The 19579-nt window shown below is 33.3% G+C and overlaps 2 protein-coding genes across 2 annotated transcripts in view; both read right to left on the bottom strand.

Moving 5' to 3' along the window:
- The window catches only part of LOC127561466 (orexin receptor type 2-like), a 17989-nt gene extending 10908 nt beyond the window's left edge, over positions 1-7081 (bottom strand). The window contains exons 1-2 of the mRNA XM_051996703.1: positions 6992-7081; positions 4139-4362 (exon numbers count right to left, since the gene is read on the bottom strand). Coding sequence (XP_051852663.1) covers positions 4139-4362; positions 6992-7081 — 314 coding nt within the window. The remainder of the gene's footprint in view (positions 1-4138; positions 4363-6991) is intronic.
- Positions 7082-17245: 10164 nt separating this feature from the next.
- LOC127561465 (orexin receptor type 2-like) overlaps positions 17246-19579 on the bottom strand; it is a 108902-nt gene continuing 106568 nt past the window's right edge. Inside the window, exon 4 of the mRNA XM_051996702.1 lies at positions 17246-17476. Within this exon, the coding sequence (XP_051852662.1) occupies positions 17343-17476 (134 nt within the window). The 3' untranslated portion in view covers positions 17246-17342. The remainder of the gene's footprint in view (positions 17477-19579) is intronic.

Genomic DNA, 19579 nt, shown 5'->3' with positions numbered 1-19579 from the left:
AAAATGAAATCTTCTTTGCTTTTTGAACAAATATAATATTCTAAACCTATCTTGGTTTGAGTTCCTTTTAAGAATTCTCAAATCCACTGCTAAAGACAATGAGAGGGCCAGCCTTCCACTCCAATTCAATGAAATAACTTTGAAGTGTTCTTAACTTTCTGTAGTTTAGCAAAGCCTGTAGAGTCCTCCATAAAATAATGTTTTAAAGTGCATATAATGCATAGTATTGTAAAGGAAAGATATTTTATTTAATTACCATTATCAAAATGCACGGGAAAAACAAAAAAAAATGCAAACAAAAAAAATTAAGGAATTGGTATTAAGAATCCTTGCATATAAATTCAATCCTGACTGGATCCCTACTTATTTGAAAAGGAAATAAAAACAAAATTATTCTAAATGAAAATAAAGTTTCAGATTTTAAAGTCTATTTTCATGTTGAATCTTTTCTTGCTTCCTTGAAGGCTTAACAATTAATTAGGATATTTGAAAGCACTTATTTTATTTATTATCAAGAAAGGGATATAAATTGACAAAGGTATATTTCAAGAGTTTCTCAAAAACATCAGTTAATTTGTTGTTGGCCATTGGTTCAATTTTATTTTGGGGTGCATAAAAGTCAGATTTTGACTTATTTCTATATCCCAAACCTTTGAAGTATAAGGAGAGCTTTAATTTGAGGAGAGAATGCCTTTTATATGTCCAAATATCTTGCAGTTGTTCAGTTGTGTCCAGCTCTTCATGACTCCATATGAAGATTTCATGACAAAGATACTGGAGTGGTTTGTTGTTGGAATCCTTACTAACTGCTAAGTAGTTAGAGTTGATCTAATCTTACAAGAAGATGTTTTGGGCAGAACCTGAAACAAGGTACTAAGTAGAACTACCCATAATCCCTCTCTCTGGAAGGAGCATAAATAGGCCAATGGGCCAGTTGGAGAGTGCTGGAGAGAGGAAGACGCTACAAGTCGAGATTTCACCAGAATGACATGAAGACTGGAGCTGGGGAGGCTGAAGAAAGCAGAGGCAGAGGCTGAAGGACCAGACCTTTGGATTTAAAGACATTTGGAGAGAGCTCTTGGAACCAAGCAGAGAAATAGGCCTCTAAGCTAACCGGGCTATATTGGGATAATGAAAGATCTGAACTTTCATCACCTGGCTGCATTTGGGAAGAAGATCACGACATTTTGGCGCCCAACGTGGGGCAAACAGACCCCTCAGTGGATTTCAGTGGAAAAGCTACGATCCTGATTCAAGTGGAAAAGCCTCTGATCCTGATCCAGTGGAAAAGACTCTTCAACCCAGAAATTAGAGTGAGTACAACAAAGAAATTTTGTTAAAAGATTTAAAGTAGAATTTCATCTAAGATGGGACAGATATTTAGAAAACAGCCTGTTTCTGTTCAAGGAAAATGTTTAGAGAGCATTGTCAAAATTATGAAAAGCCAAGGTTTAATTATAAGTTTACAGCAAATCACTGAATTTTTACAAACTGTAAAGGACATATGTCCTTGTTTCTCTCTTGATAAGGAATTAGATCTAAATGAATGGAAATTGGTTGGAGAGGATCTTTGTCAATTCTATGATAAAAATGGGCCTAACTCAATAATTAATACATATAATGTAATACAATTGGCTATAAGAAGTTATTTAAGTGATAGAATGATGAAAAGGAAAGTACAGGAAGAAGTGCCAACTTTACTAGGTGAAAAGGAGGACAAATCAGATGAGAATGGAGTTAATTACACTCCTTTTACTTTGGAAAAAATTAAAGATTTGAAAAAGGGTTGCACTCTTTATGGGGCTACATCATCTTATGTGAAGATGTTACTAGATAATTTGTCTTATGAAATCCTAACCCCGAATGACTGGAAATCCATAGCGAAAACTTGTCTAGAACCGGGACAAAATTTATTGTGGCTTTCGGAGTTTCATGAATTATGTAGGATTCAAGCCCAATGCAATAGGCAAAAAGGAGCTGTTGTACAAATCACTTTTGACCAACTAGCTGGTGAAGGTCAGTATGCAGAGAGCTCAGAACAGATTTATTATCCCATAACAGTCTATGAGCAAATTTCTAAGGCTGCAATAAAAGCTTGGAATTCTCTCCCTGGACAGAAAGATGGAAATAATGCTTTCACAAAAATAGAGCAAGGTCCCAATGAAACTTTTGCAGATTTTGTGGGACGTTTACAAACAGCTGTAATAAGAACCATTGGAGACAATGCAGCAACAGAAATAATGACTAAACATTTGGCTAAGGAAAATGCCAATGAGGTTTGCAAAAGAATTATATGGGGGCTAGACAAAGACGCTCCTTTAGAGGAAATCATAAGACGCTGTGCTACAGTGGGCACAAATGCTTATTATGCCCAGACTATGATGAACATGGAAAGACAAGGTCCTTCTTGGCAGAGGAATTCTAGAGAAACTCGTCGATGTTTTCATTGCGGAAAAATTGGACATTTGAGAGCTCAATGTAGAAATGGAGATAGAGTGAGAAGACAGGGTGAGAGAAAACCCAAAACCCCATGTCCAAAATGTAACAGAGGCTTTCACTGGGCCTCTAAATGTATATTGACCCAGAGGAATGAGAGGCAGGGCCCAGCTCTAAAGTATCAATCAAAGGACAGGTGGGGCATGATAGCAGCTGAGGTTACACCCAGAGAGACTTTAGAAATTCAGAACTCTGATGTCATCAACCAACAGAAAAGCAATCAGGATTACAGTTGGGAAGAATACAGGCCTTTTAAGACAACAAGACAATATCCAATGCAAACAACTCCAATGTAATTACCAGATGAGGAGAAGAAATCCCAAATTTGGTAAATAGAAGGGAATTAGGTTAATTGCTTGGGGAAGAGGATCTGCTTATATTTCCACAGCTGGAAAAGGCTAACAATGAGACTGTCAAAAGAACTTTAAAATCTTCAGCTTTCAGTTCCTGAAAAACCAGCAAGAATCACTGGATTCCCTGAGATGAAAAATTGTTGATGAGACTTTTTGCAGTACTTCAGAGCTTACAGGAACTATTGGATTCCTGGCACATGAACTAATGGACAATGGAATCCTATTGGACTGTTTCTAGGACTTATGGACATGTGTAAATTTTCAGGATGATTCATGTTATTTGTTACATTACTACTAGCCTGTGTTATATTGCTATGTGCTTATGTAAATTATGTATAATGCCTCCCATATTGATGGATTTATGTATACCATGTATATCTGTTACAAAGTTCTGGCCTATATTGATGGATTTATGTGTACCCCCTCAGGAACCCCCTATGTTTTAAAACAAAAGAAAGGGGGAGATGTTGGAATCCTTACTAACTGCTAAGTAGTTAGAGTTGATCTAATCTTACAAGAAGATGTTTTGGGCAGAACCTGAAACAAGGTACTAAGTAGAACTACCCATAATCCCTCTCTCTGGAAGGAGCATAAATAGGCCAATGGGCCAGTTGGAGAGTGCTGGAGAGAGGAAGACGCTACAAGTCGAGATTTCACCAGAATGACATGAAGACTGGAGCTGGGGAGGCTGAAGAAAGCAGAGGCAGAGGCTGAAGGACCAGACCTTTGGATTTAAAGACATTTGGAGAGAGCTCTTGGAACCAAGCAGAGAAATAGGCCTCTAAGCTAACCGGGCTAGAAGAAAAAGCTCACCACAGTTTGTCACCTCTCCCAGTTCATCTTAGAGATGAGAAACTGAGACAAATAGGATTTAAGAAACTTGCCCACAGTCACATATCTAATAATTGTCTAGGACCAAATTTGAATTCAGGAAGATAAATCATTTTGACTCAAGGCCCAAAGCTCTATCTATGGTACCATCTTTCTGCCAATTGCCTTGAGGCTTCTCAAAATACTAAGATGATTCTGAGAAGTTACAATTTAGAGCTAGAAATCATTTATTCCAAAGCATTCATGTTACAGATGAAGAAACTTAGGCTACATATAAGTGATTTCTCTGAAGTCACACAGCAAGTTAGTGGCATTCCTGGGGTTTAAGCCCAGCTCATCTGTCTTCTCAGTCGACATTCTTTCCACTACACTCCCTTTCTCCCTTTCTCCAAACTAACCCTTTTATTTCTGTTAAAAGCTCCATATTTTTTAATATTTGAATTTCCAGTCAAGGTTACCTCTTTAACATGTTGAGGATACTAATTGGAAGATAACAAATGGCAAACACCAAAAGGACCACCATTAACATCCGTGCTGTTTTCCTCCTAGCTCTAATTTGTTTGATTTCTGCAGTCACAGCACTAATTCGAGATTTAGTCTGCTGGCCTGGCCCTCCCCGGGTGTGGGTAGCAGGATAAAGAGGCTTCCATCTTCTCTGAACCACTGAAGAAGTCCCAGGGATCTGGAAGATAAAGAAGAATTTTATTATTGTAATAGTTTGCTTTAAAAAATACCTCAATTTTGGAGAAATGACTATAAAAGAGAGTAGTGAGGAGGGCTAGAAAGGCTAGACTTGTTACACTAAGATGCCTAAAATCATGGAAGGGACCTCCAAGACCATCTAGCTTAATGTCCTAGTTTTACAATGACTTACTCAAAGTCATACAATAAGTGGCAGGAACCTAGACCAAATGAGATAATAATTGTAAAATGTTTAGCACTGTGCCTAGCACATAGTAAGCAATAGATAAATATTAGTTGTTATTATTGTTATCATTATTATTTTCATTATCATAATCATGATGAATAGTTATATATACACATTGGATTCTCTAAAATAAAATAAACATATTTTATACAGATGAAATAGTGAAAATATTCCCCAAAATGTTTTCACTTATTCAGATGAAGTCAGGATGGACTTTAAAGGAAGGAGTATTTCATGTTGTTGTTTTTTTTTTTTTTTAAACCTAGTTAGAGTATATATCACATTGTTTGGATGTATAGATTAATAGATAAATTAAAGCACTGTTGTCATTTAGTCATTTTCATGGAATATGGGATCCCATTTGGGTTTTCTCTGCAAAGATATTGGAATAAATTGCCATTTTCTTCTCTAGCTCACTGTAAAATGGGCAGATGGGATTAAGTTACTTGCCTAGATTCATAGAGCTACTAAATATCTGAGATAAAATGTGAATTCAGTCTTCCTGACTCCAGGCTTGGCACTATATACCTAACTGTTCATTATCTAAATAATATGATTTGAAGGGTATAGAGAAGACCTTACTATCTTAAAATCTATCTCCACTTCAGCTTTAACTTGACCTTCTGTGGTCCTTATTTAAAATGTCACTTTTTCAGGAAGAGAAAAAACAAAAAGAAGTATTTCATATTCAAGTATTGGTGCCTTATAGGATTTTTTTATTTTAACTTGAACCTAAGGATAGAGTTCCTTTGGTAAAAATAATACAGCAGGAAAGAAGAATTTCTTAGAAAGAAACAGAGGATGATGAGGGATTAAATATGAACTTCACACTTTTGTCTATTTCTCAACTGTGCCCAAGTAAATAAAAAATTCAAAACTTTTTAGGGGAAGGAGGGCAAATGTATGTTTCACTTTTTTTGTTTATTTGTTTAAAAAATAAAAGTAGCTAATTTAGACTTTGTCTCTTGGAGGCATGTAGGTTGCCTAGTGAATAGAATACTAGATTTGGAGTCAGACGGATCTGATTTCAGATACTTAATAGCTATTTCATCCTGGACAAATCATTAAACTTCTGATTGCCTCAGTTTCCTAATCTTTAAACTAGACATAATAATACCTGCTTTCCGGGCTTTCATGAAAATAAAATGAGATAATATTTGTAAAGCACTATATAAACTCTGAATTGCTATTTAAATATTAGGTCAGCATAAAGATCTGCTTATCTATCTATCTAACTTCAATCTATCTGTCAATCTAGTTATTTATCTTTACATATATATCTTATCTGTCAATCTAGCTATTTATCTTTACATATATATCTACATGTGTGCACATATTTGTTCATATCTATCTAGCTAATATTTTGTATAATGCTTTAAAGTTTGTCAAGCACTTTACTTATATCATCTATACATATATTTTTCATAAATTATACTTATTGGACTAGAATATCAATTCAAATGTATAAGCATAAAATAAAACCTCATTTACAATCACAAACCTAACCTGAATGTACTTTTCCATGGATTAACACTGCCACCTGCTGCCAGATATAGCAATTTTACTCAAATCTCTTCATTTTCATTAGTAAGGGGTCCTTATTCTGAAGAAGGGACAACCTTTTGAAAAAAATAAAGTATTAGAACTATTCTGATCTCTTTCTGTTATTAAATGGGTATTGTTTATAAAATTGAATTAGAAACCAATTTAGCCATAAGTATCTTTAGAACACACATAATCAGATAGAGGATCCCATGTGGTTTTCCACTAACATTTGAAATAATTGATATCAACAACAACAATATGTAATTTATACTTTTCCATTACATTTCGAAGTTATTTGATAATACCAGGGAGTTGATCCAAATACAATATTTTCTTAATGATGAACTTGGGAGGACTTGTAAACTTGAGATAATAAAACAATGAAATTTAAATACTTTCTGGTTTCTTATTTTTCAAACAACATCAGCACCAGCAGATAGACCATCTTTTTATTCAGCTGGTTCAGCTGTTTCCTTTATTTTTGTAGTACTCCTGGATAGAATACTATATCTTCTTGGTCTCCAGGTTATGGGAATGGTTAGTTGGAGGGTTCATACAAATCAGATTCCTAATACTTTCTGTACTGAGACACCTTGAACTTGTATATGTCCTTTGATGGGAATAGACTATTCATCTTCCAGATGTTAGAGAGGCAGACAGGTGGGACGGGATGAGTACTTATTATTTGAGATTTGCACCATCCATCACATCCACCCTCTATAAATTAAGAATGCTATCATATACAAACTCTGCTGCGTTAGAGCTTCCTTCCTTGCCTTTTTTAAGTTAGCTTCAGTATCTGACTCATATTCTACTTTTTAAATCCCCTTGCTTTTGCCTTATCATCACAGAGCTCATCTTCTAATGAATAGCACACAGGCTTGTTAAGAGTAGAGGCAATTTTACTTTTTTGCTCACATTTATTCATATTTAACACCTTAGCACAGGATAGGGGTATACTGGATCCAGCTCTAACTAGCTTGGATGACCTTATTAAATTTTCATTGTGAGCATATACCCTTCAGCAATCAGCTATCACTCCAAATCAAGGCTTGATTCATTGTTTTGTTGATTGTTTAGATTTGTGTTAATCATATAGATTAAAAATTAAAGTGTGTGTGCATGCATTTCTCCCATCTGCACTCCCAAATAAGTTGTTAAACATTTCCCAGCACACCCCTATATTGTTTTATAAATATTATTTGAGCTCAGTGGGAGTGCAATAGAAAACTCAGGAAATGAAATCAACATCTGACTGTAGACCTGATGATTGTAAACAAAAGCAACTGCAATAAAATTGGCATTTACATAACACTTTAAGGTTTGCAAATTGTCTTATTTCCATTATCTCCTGGAGCCTCAATATACCCCTAGTGTAGGTATTTAGTAGAGACTTGTCAATTGATTGGTTATGGAATCACGGTATTTAATTATTTAATGAATTGTAATGATCATCTACTAGAAAACTTTATTTAACAAATGAGGAAACTGAGTCTCATAAAAGTTCAGTGAATTGTACAAATTCACAGAATAAAATTTGGGTTACATCTTAGGTCATCAAACTCCAAATCCATTGTCTTTTCAATTCAATGATTGCTATTCACAAAGATTTCCTACAAAATTTATTTTATGATGTATCCTTTCAGGCTTACACAGCATCCACACTTGTCATACCTCTCAAAAATTTGTTCTGTAGACACTGTTCTTGATAAAATTATAATATCTGAGCCATTCAATACATAATTTGGCACAGTCTTATCACTACCTGGCTATTCCTCCCCTTTTCCCTTTCTTGCATATTATATCTATGCTATACTATGGATTCCTATTCCATAATAAATTACTACAGAATTGTCTTCTCCAATAATTGGATGGTCCCATATGTCTTAATGCTTCTAGTAAAAAGGGCACTCATTATTCTGATCTGCCATTCTTAATGTTTAGATAGCTTCTGGTACTCTCTTCACTTCTGTAATTGTGAAATTAATAAAGTACTGGGAAATGATGAATTCAGTTATAGCTCAAGCAATGAAAGGAAAATTTATAATTCAATTCACTTTGACTATAAGGGGTTATTCATGACAAAAGATCTCCCAAATTTTTTCTTTCAAACACTTCTTTTAGTCTTTATCCTTATTTCTTTGACACCTAATAACTTGTTTTAAATTGCTCATTTTTAAAGTTGATATTATTTAGTTCTTTGCATCCATATCACAAATACAAAGCCTAAAGCCTGACATATATTAGAGGCTTAAATGCTTGTTAATTTATTTTTCTATAACTAAAAAGGATATTTAGAATTGATGCTGAGCAAAACAAGCAAAAGAAATATATTGCACACAGCAACAGCAAGATTGCACAATGATCAACTATGGCAGACTTGGTTCTTCTTAACATTTGGGTTTTGTTATCCTGTTATAAATTATAACATCTACATAGCCCAGAATGACTTGAATAAGACCTATTGGAATGTTTTGAAGAAAAGTATTCTGTGAAATGAAGTTCTTATGGAAAAGAGATTCCATCAGACACAACTGGTAGAAATAAGTTTGAAAATTACTTTTCATGTCCAACTGTTAATTTTTGTAATGTTCTAGTTAGTTTTCTGGAGGTCTTTTGGACCAGCCTTCGTTTTAACAGAATAATTACCACGAGAATAGCCAGAGATAAAGTCCAAATTCTTTATTATCTCCCTTACAGCCTTGTCTCCTTCCCTGGAGCTTGGACTAGCTTTCTGGAGGTCCTCTGGAATGTGTCTTGGTTTCTGTGGTGAGGCAGGAGGATCACCATGATGGTCTCTGTCTTGAAGTCTCCCTGAGTCTAAGAGCTTGTGCTCCATTTTCCCGTCTTCTGTCTTCCCCTGGTCTGTTCCAGTCCCCTCCATCCCCCTCTAGAGCTGACTCTGGCCTCTTAAATACTCTATTACAATTAAATCCATTCATCATACTGAGTATAAGTCAATCATATTACTAGAGAACTATTATTTCTTGTAAGATTAATTCAATCATATGAACTAGAGAACTATTAATCACCATGCTAAACTAGATAACCATTGGATTATCAATTCTACTGAGTTAGCACCTTGTTTAAATCAATCATACAGAGTTTCAGCCCTCTAAAGATTTTCATAAATAGATTTGGAGAATATTATATGTGCCACAGACAACATCAATTGAGCCAATAAATGGCCCATATCATTTTTCTAAAATCAATGAATTATGTGGAATCCAAATCATGCCTTCATTTCTAATTTTCTGATCACATTTTTTAAACTAAGATTTTAATAATTTTTTCTCATCTAAACATCAGATCTAATTATTAGAAACACCCAACAACAACAAAAACAATGACAATAGCGAAAACAATAGTAGCGGTCCCTAATTTTTTAGGTTCTTTCAGTTCCCCAGATTCCAGGTCCCATGTTCCACATCCCACTTCCTTCTCTGTTTATGATAATAAAAACTGGATGTATATATTTGTATAGCATGAATGCAAGCCTTAATAAGTATATTTATTTTTGAGCATGAGCATGCTAGAATTTATGGAAGCTTCTTTGCTAAGAAAGAATATTATAAGAATTCTTATATAACACATTGTGATCATTTAGTTGACCAAGTATTCAAAAATAGATTAAAAAAAAAAGTTAATGAAGAGGCTTTGGGGATATAGGAACATTTCTAACTCACACAGAGCAAGTACTCACAAGGTAGTCAGAACAAGAGATACAAGGAAACTCCTAAGGTCTTTCTTAAAAATTTTAGAATTGATTTATGATATGGGAGACAATAGCATAGGACCACCCAAAATGGCATGCACTTATTAGAGAAGGTGCTATGCTCTATAAACAAAACAGAATTGAATTAACTCAGAAGAAGCACAAGATATGCAAAGTTTAAAAAGCCACCCTGGATGTTCATAGGGATTATTTATGTCTGACCTGAGGTAAAACATCTCAAGCTTGTATTGGTCTGATCAGCCATAGTCAGACACATTGTAACTTTCTAAAAATAATGTCCTAATTTCCAGTTCTACCAACAATATAGTTGGTTGGTTGATTGTTGCCTTTTTATTCTCAAAGAAGAACAAAATGACATCACTATGTCAGAGTCAAATTAATATGTCCAACTGGCTGACCAAATGACAAAATGAACTTGGAATGCTTTGCCATTTGTTGGACACAAATAGTCCCCATGAACATTCAGGGTGGCTTCTCTAATTGTACATCTTATATGTCTTCTGAGCTAATTAAATTCTGTTTTTCTCATAGAGCACATTATGATAAGAGCACATCATGCTAGGTAGTCCTGCATACTATGTCTCCCATGTAGGCAATCAATTTTGTGAGAATGACTAAAATGTTGGGCTGCTCATAGACTTATCCTATCCAAGCTGAATATTCATTTTCAACAAAAGCAATGATGGTTAAAAATACTACCAGAAGAATTAATGTCAACAGATTAGGGCACTTCTCTGAGAGGTCACAGTTTGATGCTAACTTGGAGAATAAGTTGAGCCAACATACAGTTGGCAACAGTGGAACAAAAAAGAAGTGCACAGCTTTCGGAGTTTTGGCATACAGCTTTAGTTCATCTGGATCAGAACATTCACAATCATCAAGACTGATTGATGAAAACAACGGGGAAATTCTGCTGCTAAATGAAAAATAATAACTTCACAGGGTGTATCAGCAGGATAATTCATTTATCTCTAAGAAGGTATGAAAAGTACAATACAAATGGAAGGTAAGTTCAGAGGGAAGGCACTTGAGGCTAGGTGGAGAATGATGTTACATGCAGGAAGCATTGCTTAGGAAAGATTTTCAGAAAGTGGAATTAAAGAGTAAGTGATAATATATATTGTATCTAAGATATACTTTAACATGTTTAACATGTATGAGACTGCCTGCCATCTAGCGGAGGGGGTGGAGGGAGGGAAGGGAAAAGTTGGAAGAGAAGTGAGTGCAAGGGACAATGTTGCAAAAATTACCCATGCATATGTTCTGTCAATAAAAAGCTATAATAAAATAAATAAATAAATAAAAAAAAAATAAAATTGAAAAAAAAAAGAGTAAGTGATAAAGAGAGAGTGATAAATGTGGAGATGGGGGAAGGGAACAAAACAGAGAATGAAATACATAGTCCCCTGTTCTCTGTAGATATTGAAGGTTATATATATTAGCTGATGTCACTGTATTGCTCATTTTTGTTTAATTTTTCCTCCTACTTTACAAAGGAGGATTCATTGATGGAGGAGTCATTATACTGGGAGGATATGATTAACTATAAATTAAAACTTGTTTCCCAAAAAGATTTGGTTCTAAAGAGTAGTCATCTAATTCTGAAATATATCTAAGAATATTATGAATCAGATGCTAATTAAGATTAGTTTAAAATATTAATAAGAGTTTAAGATACAAAGGTTAATAGATAATTTTTCTCGAAATGATAAATCTTAAAGTGCTATTTGTGAAGTTTCTAGATGGAGAGCTAAAAGGTTCTCAAATTCTCAAGGAAAGGAGGATGTATGTTTCAATTTCTGTAGCCTTAGTTATTTTCAGTCATTTATAATCCTTAGTTTCTAGGAACTTTCAAAGACATACAAATTTGAATTAGATGAATGTAGAAAATATTGGTCATTTCTGACAATTAGACTTAAAGTTCAAACCAGGACATATAATTTAAACCTTGTTTTTTAATGTGATCATAAAGCTGGAAATGAAAACATAGATTCAACCCCATATGTTCAGTGCTTTTAGACAAATTGGATAGGCCAGCCATTTGTTGGCTTAGTTGATGTTGCCTATGGCACACATAATGTTCTCCAAATCTGTTTATGGGAAGTAACAGTTGGACATGAAAAGTAAGTTCTCAAATGAGTATCTACCAAATCACCCATTTGGGATTAATTTACCTGATTATGGTCATTAAGCAGGACTTTGCTGAAGTTGGAATTTGCTGTTCCAGTCTCTTTTGTGAAAATACTTGGTTTCACATCCTAGATACTTCACATTGAATCCCCAAATTCTTTTTTCTTTAAAAAAATTGAATTGGGTGAAGGACATTCACTAAGAAATTTTATTGAAGATTCTTTTTTTAAAATTGAAAATATGCATCATATATGCACATATATATGTTTATATATACATACACATATGTATGTATATGTCATTTAAAGGTATTTCTGTGCTAACTTTCATAGTGAAAAGGAATTAAGTGATGCTTGGTATTTCTGAGTATAATTGATTTTCGCTTTTATTGAGCATCTATTATCTGAAAATACTGCCAGCATTATAAATATAAAAGTAAGATGATATTAGGCCTTTATCTTATCATTCTACTCAGTGCTTCTTTATACATGAACCTCCAAAAGCTGAGATATACCTAACATGTATCAAAGTTGGATATTATAATAATAACAAAAAAAGTTTGACAAAGAACATTAGGCTGAATTATTTTTTAAAAAATGAATATTTTAAGATGTAAATCTAAGGGCCAATTAATTTCACCAGTATGAGAAAGGGGATTGTATGACTACATAGTTTTAGTCATAAAACATATGAGGCTTTTAAAAGACTGCATCAATATAATTTAAAATTTTGATGGGAAAAGCAGAAAGACTAATGAAATTTCAAGTAATATTAAGAGAGTCATAATTGGGATGTTATTTTCAATCCTGGATACCACAGTTTTAAAAGAGTTATAGTGGAGACTTCTATAATAGGACCGCCAGGATGTAGAGCCTAGAATTCATGCTTTTGGTAATTGGTTGATGGCATTTTGTTGAGTTAAACAGACTTGAAGTGAGAATATATAGACCCCAAACGAAGAGATTTAATGAATAGATGATAGTTGTCTTCAGGGGAGAAGTGTGTATGGGGTGAGTGTGATGTGGAAGAGCGAAAATGATTAGTTTTTCTTGGTCCCAGAGAAACCAATAGAACCAATAGAAAAAGGAATAATGGATTGTAAAGATGGACATTACTCATATTATCAGAGATAACTTCTAAATAATTAACTATCCAAAGTGGAATGGACTGTCTTAGCAAATGGTGTGTTCCCCTTCAATAAAAGTCTTTAAACAAAGACTGAAGGCAATATATTAGATATATGGTACAGGGAATTTTTATTAAGAATTAAGTGAATGAGCTGCCTTTGATAATTACTTTCAACTCCTACAATAATGTGACTTGATTAATAATTTAGCCCTGAAAAATCAGTGTGCTGAAGTTTAAAGAGAGGGAGCTTTGATATCAGTGGAACTATGTCTGAATGGCTAAGACACACACTGTCTTTGTAATGTTGATTAAGTAACCTTAGTAATCTTAGATTTTTTTTTTTTTTGAGAATCAGTTTACTTATTTTCAAATTGAATGAAAGTTGCTTTAGTAGAAATGCACAATTTCAGAACTTTTTTTCCATAGCAATTTCCTGAAATTCTGCATGTCCCTTCAAAAACATTTCAATTCAATATATATTGTTATATTAATATTAAGTATATTGTCATCTTATGTTATTTATTATTAATTTAGATAATAGATATAGCATTATTATAAAATCCAATTAGGATAAAAGGTAGGATGATACATTCTCCCCAAACCTTTTTTTTTCCCCTAGGTTGAAATTCTTTTTATTTTGTCATCAAATATATTTGGGGCTCTTACTGATACATATCAATACATCACTTATTTATGATTTAATTCATTTTTTAATTAAAGCTTTTTATTTTCAAAACATGCATAGATAATTTTCAACATTCACTCTTGCAAAACCATGAATTCCAAAATTTCTTTCCCTCTGTTTCTCCCACTCCCTCCCTTAAAATGGCAATTTATACTATGTATGTTGAACATGTGTAATTCTTTATACATATTTCCACAATTATCATGCTGTACAAGAAAGATCAGATCAAAAAGGGGAAAAAATGAGAAAGAGAACAAAATGCAAGCAAATAACTATAAACAAGTGAAAATACTATGTTGTGATCTACACTCAGTCCCCACAGTCTCTCTCTGTGTGCAGATGACTCTCTTCATCATAAGACCATTGGGAGTGACCTGAATCACTTTGCACCTTGCTGTTAAAAAAAAAGCCACGCCCATCAGACTTGATCTTTCTGTAGCTATGTACAATGTTCTCTTGGTTCTACTCACTTCCCTTAGCATCAGTTTATGTTAATCTCTCCAGGACTCTCTAAAATCATCCTACTGATCTTATACAGTTCCTAGCCACTACAAAAAGGACTGCTACAAATATTTTTGTGCATGTGGGTCCGTTTCCCTTTTTTATGATCTCTTTGGGATACAGGCCCAGTAGAGACTTTGCTGCATCAGAGGTTATGCATAATTTGATAGCCTTTTGAGCATAATTGTAAATTGCTCTCCAGAATGGCTGAATTAGTTCCAACAATATATTAGTGTCCCAGTTTTCCCACATCCTCCCCAAAATTCATCATTTTCTTTTCCTGTCATCTTAGTCAATTTGGGAGTAGTACTTAAGAGTTGTCTTAATCTGTATTTTTCTGAACAATAGTAATTTAGAACTTTTTTCATATGACTATAAATGGTTTTAGTTTCTTCATCTGAAAATTTTCTATTTAGAACCTTTGACCATTTATATGATTTAATTCATGAACCTTAATTAGTACCTGAATATTCTCCTTCTCTTGACTTTAGGCTAAAATATAAATTTCTCTGGCTTATAAAACCCTACTGGATCCAGTCTACTTTTCAGAATAATTATACATTGTTCCTCAGACTACTCTATTATTGCAGCCCTACTCTCTCTGCTGTAGCCCAAACATGCCAGTTTACTTCCTTGTCTCCTCTCTTAAATGATTTCCTTTTCAGTAATAGGCTTTTTCCTTACCTAGTCCCACAGAATTGCTAGATTCCTACAAAGATCAGTTGCAATATTATTTTATTCAGAACTTTAACCCTGATCCCCTGTCCTCATGAAAATTATTGTGCACTTAATTTTCTATGCATATGCTATTTTCCTCTAAATAAGATAAGAACCTTGAGTACAGGAATGGTTTTTTTTTTCATTTTCTCATTGATTGACATATATTAGGCACTAAATAGATGCTTAGGGAATTGAACTAAATTGAAATGAGCAGCCATCAATTTTGGTTGTCAGCTATCTTAGAATGTCAAGGACATAGATTGTATATACTAATTCATCTAATGCAGCATTTGACATATGAATTAATAGCTGTTAGAAGATGATGGTATATTCGATTCTCTTTCATATTATTATTTATATTCTTTATGACAAAATTGCCAAACAATGGAAATGCTTGTTATGCCACAGTGGATAGAACATTGAATCTAAAATCAGTGACTGTGGTCTCACATCCTGTCTCTGATACTTCTTACCTGTGTGGCAAATTAACTTACTTAGGTATCAGTCTCCTTTTCCTATAAAATGGAAGAGTTGGACTAGATTCCTTTTAAGATCTTATCAAACTCTTATGGAAACATTTGTAAAACCTGTTTCACTAAGAAGCTTGCATAAGATTCTGTTCAATTTGTTCTTAATGGTTATATATATATATATATTATATATATATATATATATATATATACACATATATATGTATATATATATGTGTGTGTATGTATATACATATATATATTTGATAATTGTGTAAGTATATTTCAATCAACATATTTTCAACATTCAATTCATCATCATATGTCTTAGCTTTAGAAAACTAAAATTTATATAGTCTTTAAAAGATTACAAAGCAAACACACACATATAAACATATATGTGTGCATATATGCATTTATATATTTCATTTTGGTGCTACAAAGGGTCTTCTAAGGTAAAGCTTTTTTATAGATAGGAAAACTACAATCCAGAGATATTTTTCATCTTTTGTGAGGTCACAGAGCTAGTAAGCATCTAAAGCAGAACTCAACATCAGGTCTTTATGACTCCAGATTTATCTTATCTGTCACCTCTACTGAAGGCATTCCTCCAATATCCTATCATGCTACAAGGATGAACATAGAATCTCAACTGGTTTGCTCATGCTACACAAGCTCTACAGTTCTTACCATTGTGTAAAGGTATCTTGGATAAAACTGGAAATAAGTTTAGTGGCCCAAGAATATTGGTTTTGGATTCAGGAAGCTATACTGCTTCTTATATTCATTAGGTTTGTAACTATAGGCAAGCCACATAACTTTTTTTCAGACCCACATTTTCTCATCCTTAAAATGGAGAAAATAATAGCATCAATCTCATTGGTTTATGAAGACCAAATGAGATAGCTTATGTATAGCACTTTGAAAAATTTAAAGGACTATAGTAAATATTGTTTTTATTATTGCTATTATTATTAAGTATATGTAAAACACTTTACAAAGCCTTAAGATACTATTTAAGTGCTCTTGTCATTATTGTGGTTGTTATTTCAACCTAAAAATCAAGTAAATTCAGAGGCTCTCAAAAAGATGGGGCATAATACCATATATATTTTGCCCAAACATAGTAATTTATGATGTAATTTAATTATAATCTATGATTATATAGATCTAGAAATGGAAATAACCTTGGAGGTCATCTAATTTAAATCCCTCATTTATAGATAAGGAAACCGAAGCCCAGGAAGTTATATAATCGGCTCACTGATATAAAAGTAGTGTCAAATGTAGGAGCTAAATCCAGATATTCTGACTCAAAACTCAATGTTTTTTCCAATATATCATCTTGCTCCCTATTATCTTAGAGATAGTATCATACAACAGGTCAACTATGATCCACAGTATTGAAAGAAGTGCCACACTTAATTATATAAGACACAGTGTAAACATATTTCATTTAAACTTTAATTCATTTGCTTATTTATACTTCAGTGCATCAAAAGAGTTGTAATTTCTCCAATATGAGTGCTTTCTCCAACATGCAAACTACATCTCCAACTATTCCTTGACCTGCTTTGGCCAGTGTTGCTCTCATAAGTGAAGTCAAGTCACCAAGTAAATACAATTATGTCTCAAGCTTTGAACCATTATGACAGTACACAGACTAGATTTCTTAAATATAAATACTAATAAAGCAATCAATAAAATTTAGTTCAATTAGTATTAGCTAATATGTCAACTTTTTATTAAAGCTTGTCATTATCTGCCCTGCATTGTTGAAATTTGGGTTTATGTATATTCTTAACAGATCAAATATAAATCAACTGAAATTGCTTACCTGGCGGCACCATAGTTTTCGGAATATTTGTAAATAGGCCAACACCATGAGACATAAAGGTGCCATATATGTCACCAGGAAAAAACATGTGTGGTACATCTTGGGATAAATTTCACCTGAAATTAAAAAAATAGATAGATAGATACAGATAGATATAGATATACATATATATATATATATTAAAAATTGAAATTTACCCTATTTTAAAAATAGTGCTAATTTTTATGTCTTAGAAATGCATACATAGTATCCTTGTGTTATTCACTAGAAATATTATGTTGCCAGAATGGGAAGGGAAATCAGCCTACTTATAAACACACAGATACATGCATGCACACACATATACATATTTAAGGGTTTTTGTTACTAAATACATATATTCCCATGTGGTCCTTGATATAGTCCTATAAGGTAAGTGCTTCTATTAAATCCTTTTGTATGGGAGAATTAAGGTTTAGAGATTAAATGACTCTCCTAGGGTCACACAGCTAGTAAGTGTTTGAGGCAAGATTCAAAATCAGGACTTTGTGACTCCTGTTTTAGTGTTCTATCAACTCACCTATTCATTACATAGAGCTTAAAACATTTTAGATTAGAATTGTAGTTTTCTGCTAAAGGTAGTTTTCCAATGACTTATCATGGCATAAAGATGACCTTGGTGACTGCTTGCTTAATGTGGATGAGTATCACAGGCTTAAAATTGCCCCAAGACTTTTGGACATTAAGTATCTGAATATTACAGACATTCCAAATATAAAAGTCAAATGTTATTTTTTTTTCAAATAAGAACTATCAGCAAGTCATGAATCCCATTAATGCTACTGCTTCTCTTCCCAGAGGCAATATCTTATGTAGCAAAGTGCTTTTGCCTTGATTACATACAGTTATTATAGGGCAGTATGGCTCAGCACTTTCATTTATGAAAGCCTTTGTTTAACCTTTGGGAGAAGTAGAAACCACATTGTAGTTCTTGAATTTTGCTAATGGTGCCTTCTAATCTCACATATTAACCAAGTTCCTTTATTGTCTTGGTGTTTGTTAAAATGTATTTAACCTTTATGAGCTATTAAAAAAATTGTTGTAGTTTATTATTATCTTTTTCAGTTATATCTGATTCTTCATGATCTCATTTGGGGTTTTCTTGACAAAGATACCACTTCTTTTTGATGGTATCTCCACATCAATTTAGAGATGAAGGAACTGAGGCAAACACGGTTAAGTGATTCCCATGCGGCTAATAATTATCTGAGACTGTGCTTGAGCTCATGAAGCTGAGTCTTCCTGAGTCTTTTCTATCTACTGTACCACCCAGATGGCCTCTTTTATTAAAATATGTATGCTTATATGTATAAATTTATCATTTATAAAAGATAATAAATGATCATTTGCATAATAGCCTTTACTTATATTTTCCTAAATTCATATTTGTAGAATTAAATACATCCTCCACAAGTAAAATTTTCTATTAGCAATATTTGTTGCAACTGACAACATATTATAAAGCAAAAAAAATCATCAGATGGAAATTATAGCTTGACTCCAGAATATTTGGTCTTGAATCTATACACCAACAGCTATATGACCATAGAATGGTAAAATGGGTAGAAAGTTTGAATATGGAATCAGATAATCTGGATTTTAATCCTTGAATCTACTATTTATTATTTGTATAATCTTAGATAAGATATTTCACCAATTTGGTACTCAATTTCCTCATCTATATGATGAGGAGCTTGAACAGACTGACCTCTGAAATTCCTTCCAGTCCTATATCTCTGATTCTAAGTCACTTTATCTCTCAGGTCAGAGCCTATGTTTTCTTACTGATAAAATGAGGGTAGTGGGTTAGATAAATATATCTTAATTGTTTGAGTGTGTGGATGGTTTGTGTAATTCAGTGAGTAGTAAATCCTCAGACAATAAAATTTTGATTAAATGTTAAATGATTCTCCCCAGATTCCTCCCTATCTTTACTCTTTGTCATATTTGGCCTTTTATAATATAGGCAACGGGGAAAATGTCTATTGTTTGGCTGCTATTAGGGAAAAAGGCTAGTACTACATTATTGATTTTTCATACTTTGATGGAAGAAATGCCAAAATTTTTATGTTTAATTCATCTCCCTTCTTCTCTTTCCAACCTTCACTTCACTGTTTTTGTTGTCATCATTTTGTTGTTGTTGTCATCATTTTGTTGTTGTTGTCATCAACCTAATATAG

This window comes from Antechinus flavipes, chromosome 4, assembly GCF_016432865.1.
Source record: "Antechinus flavipes isolate AdamAnt ecotype Samford, QLD, Australia chromosome 4, AdamAnt_v2, whole genome shotgun sequence".
NCBI lineage: Eukaryota > Metazoa > Chordata > Mammalia > Dasyuromorphia > Dasyuridae > Antechinus > Antechinus flavipes.
This window is presented reverse-complemented; position numbering and strand designations above follow the sequence as displayed.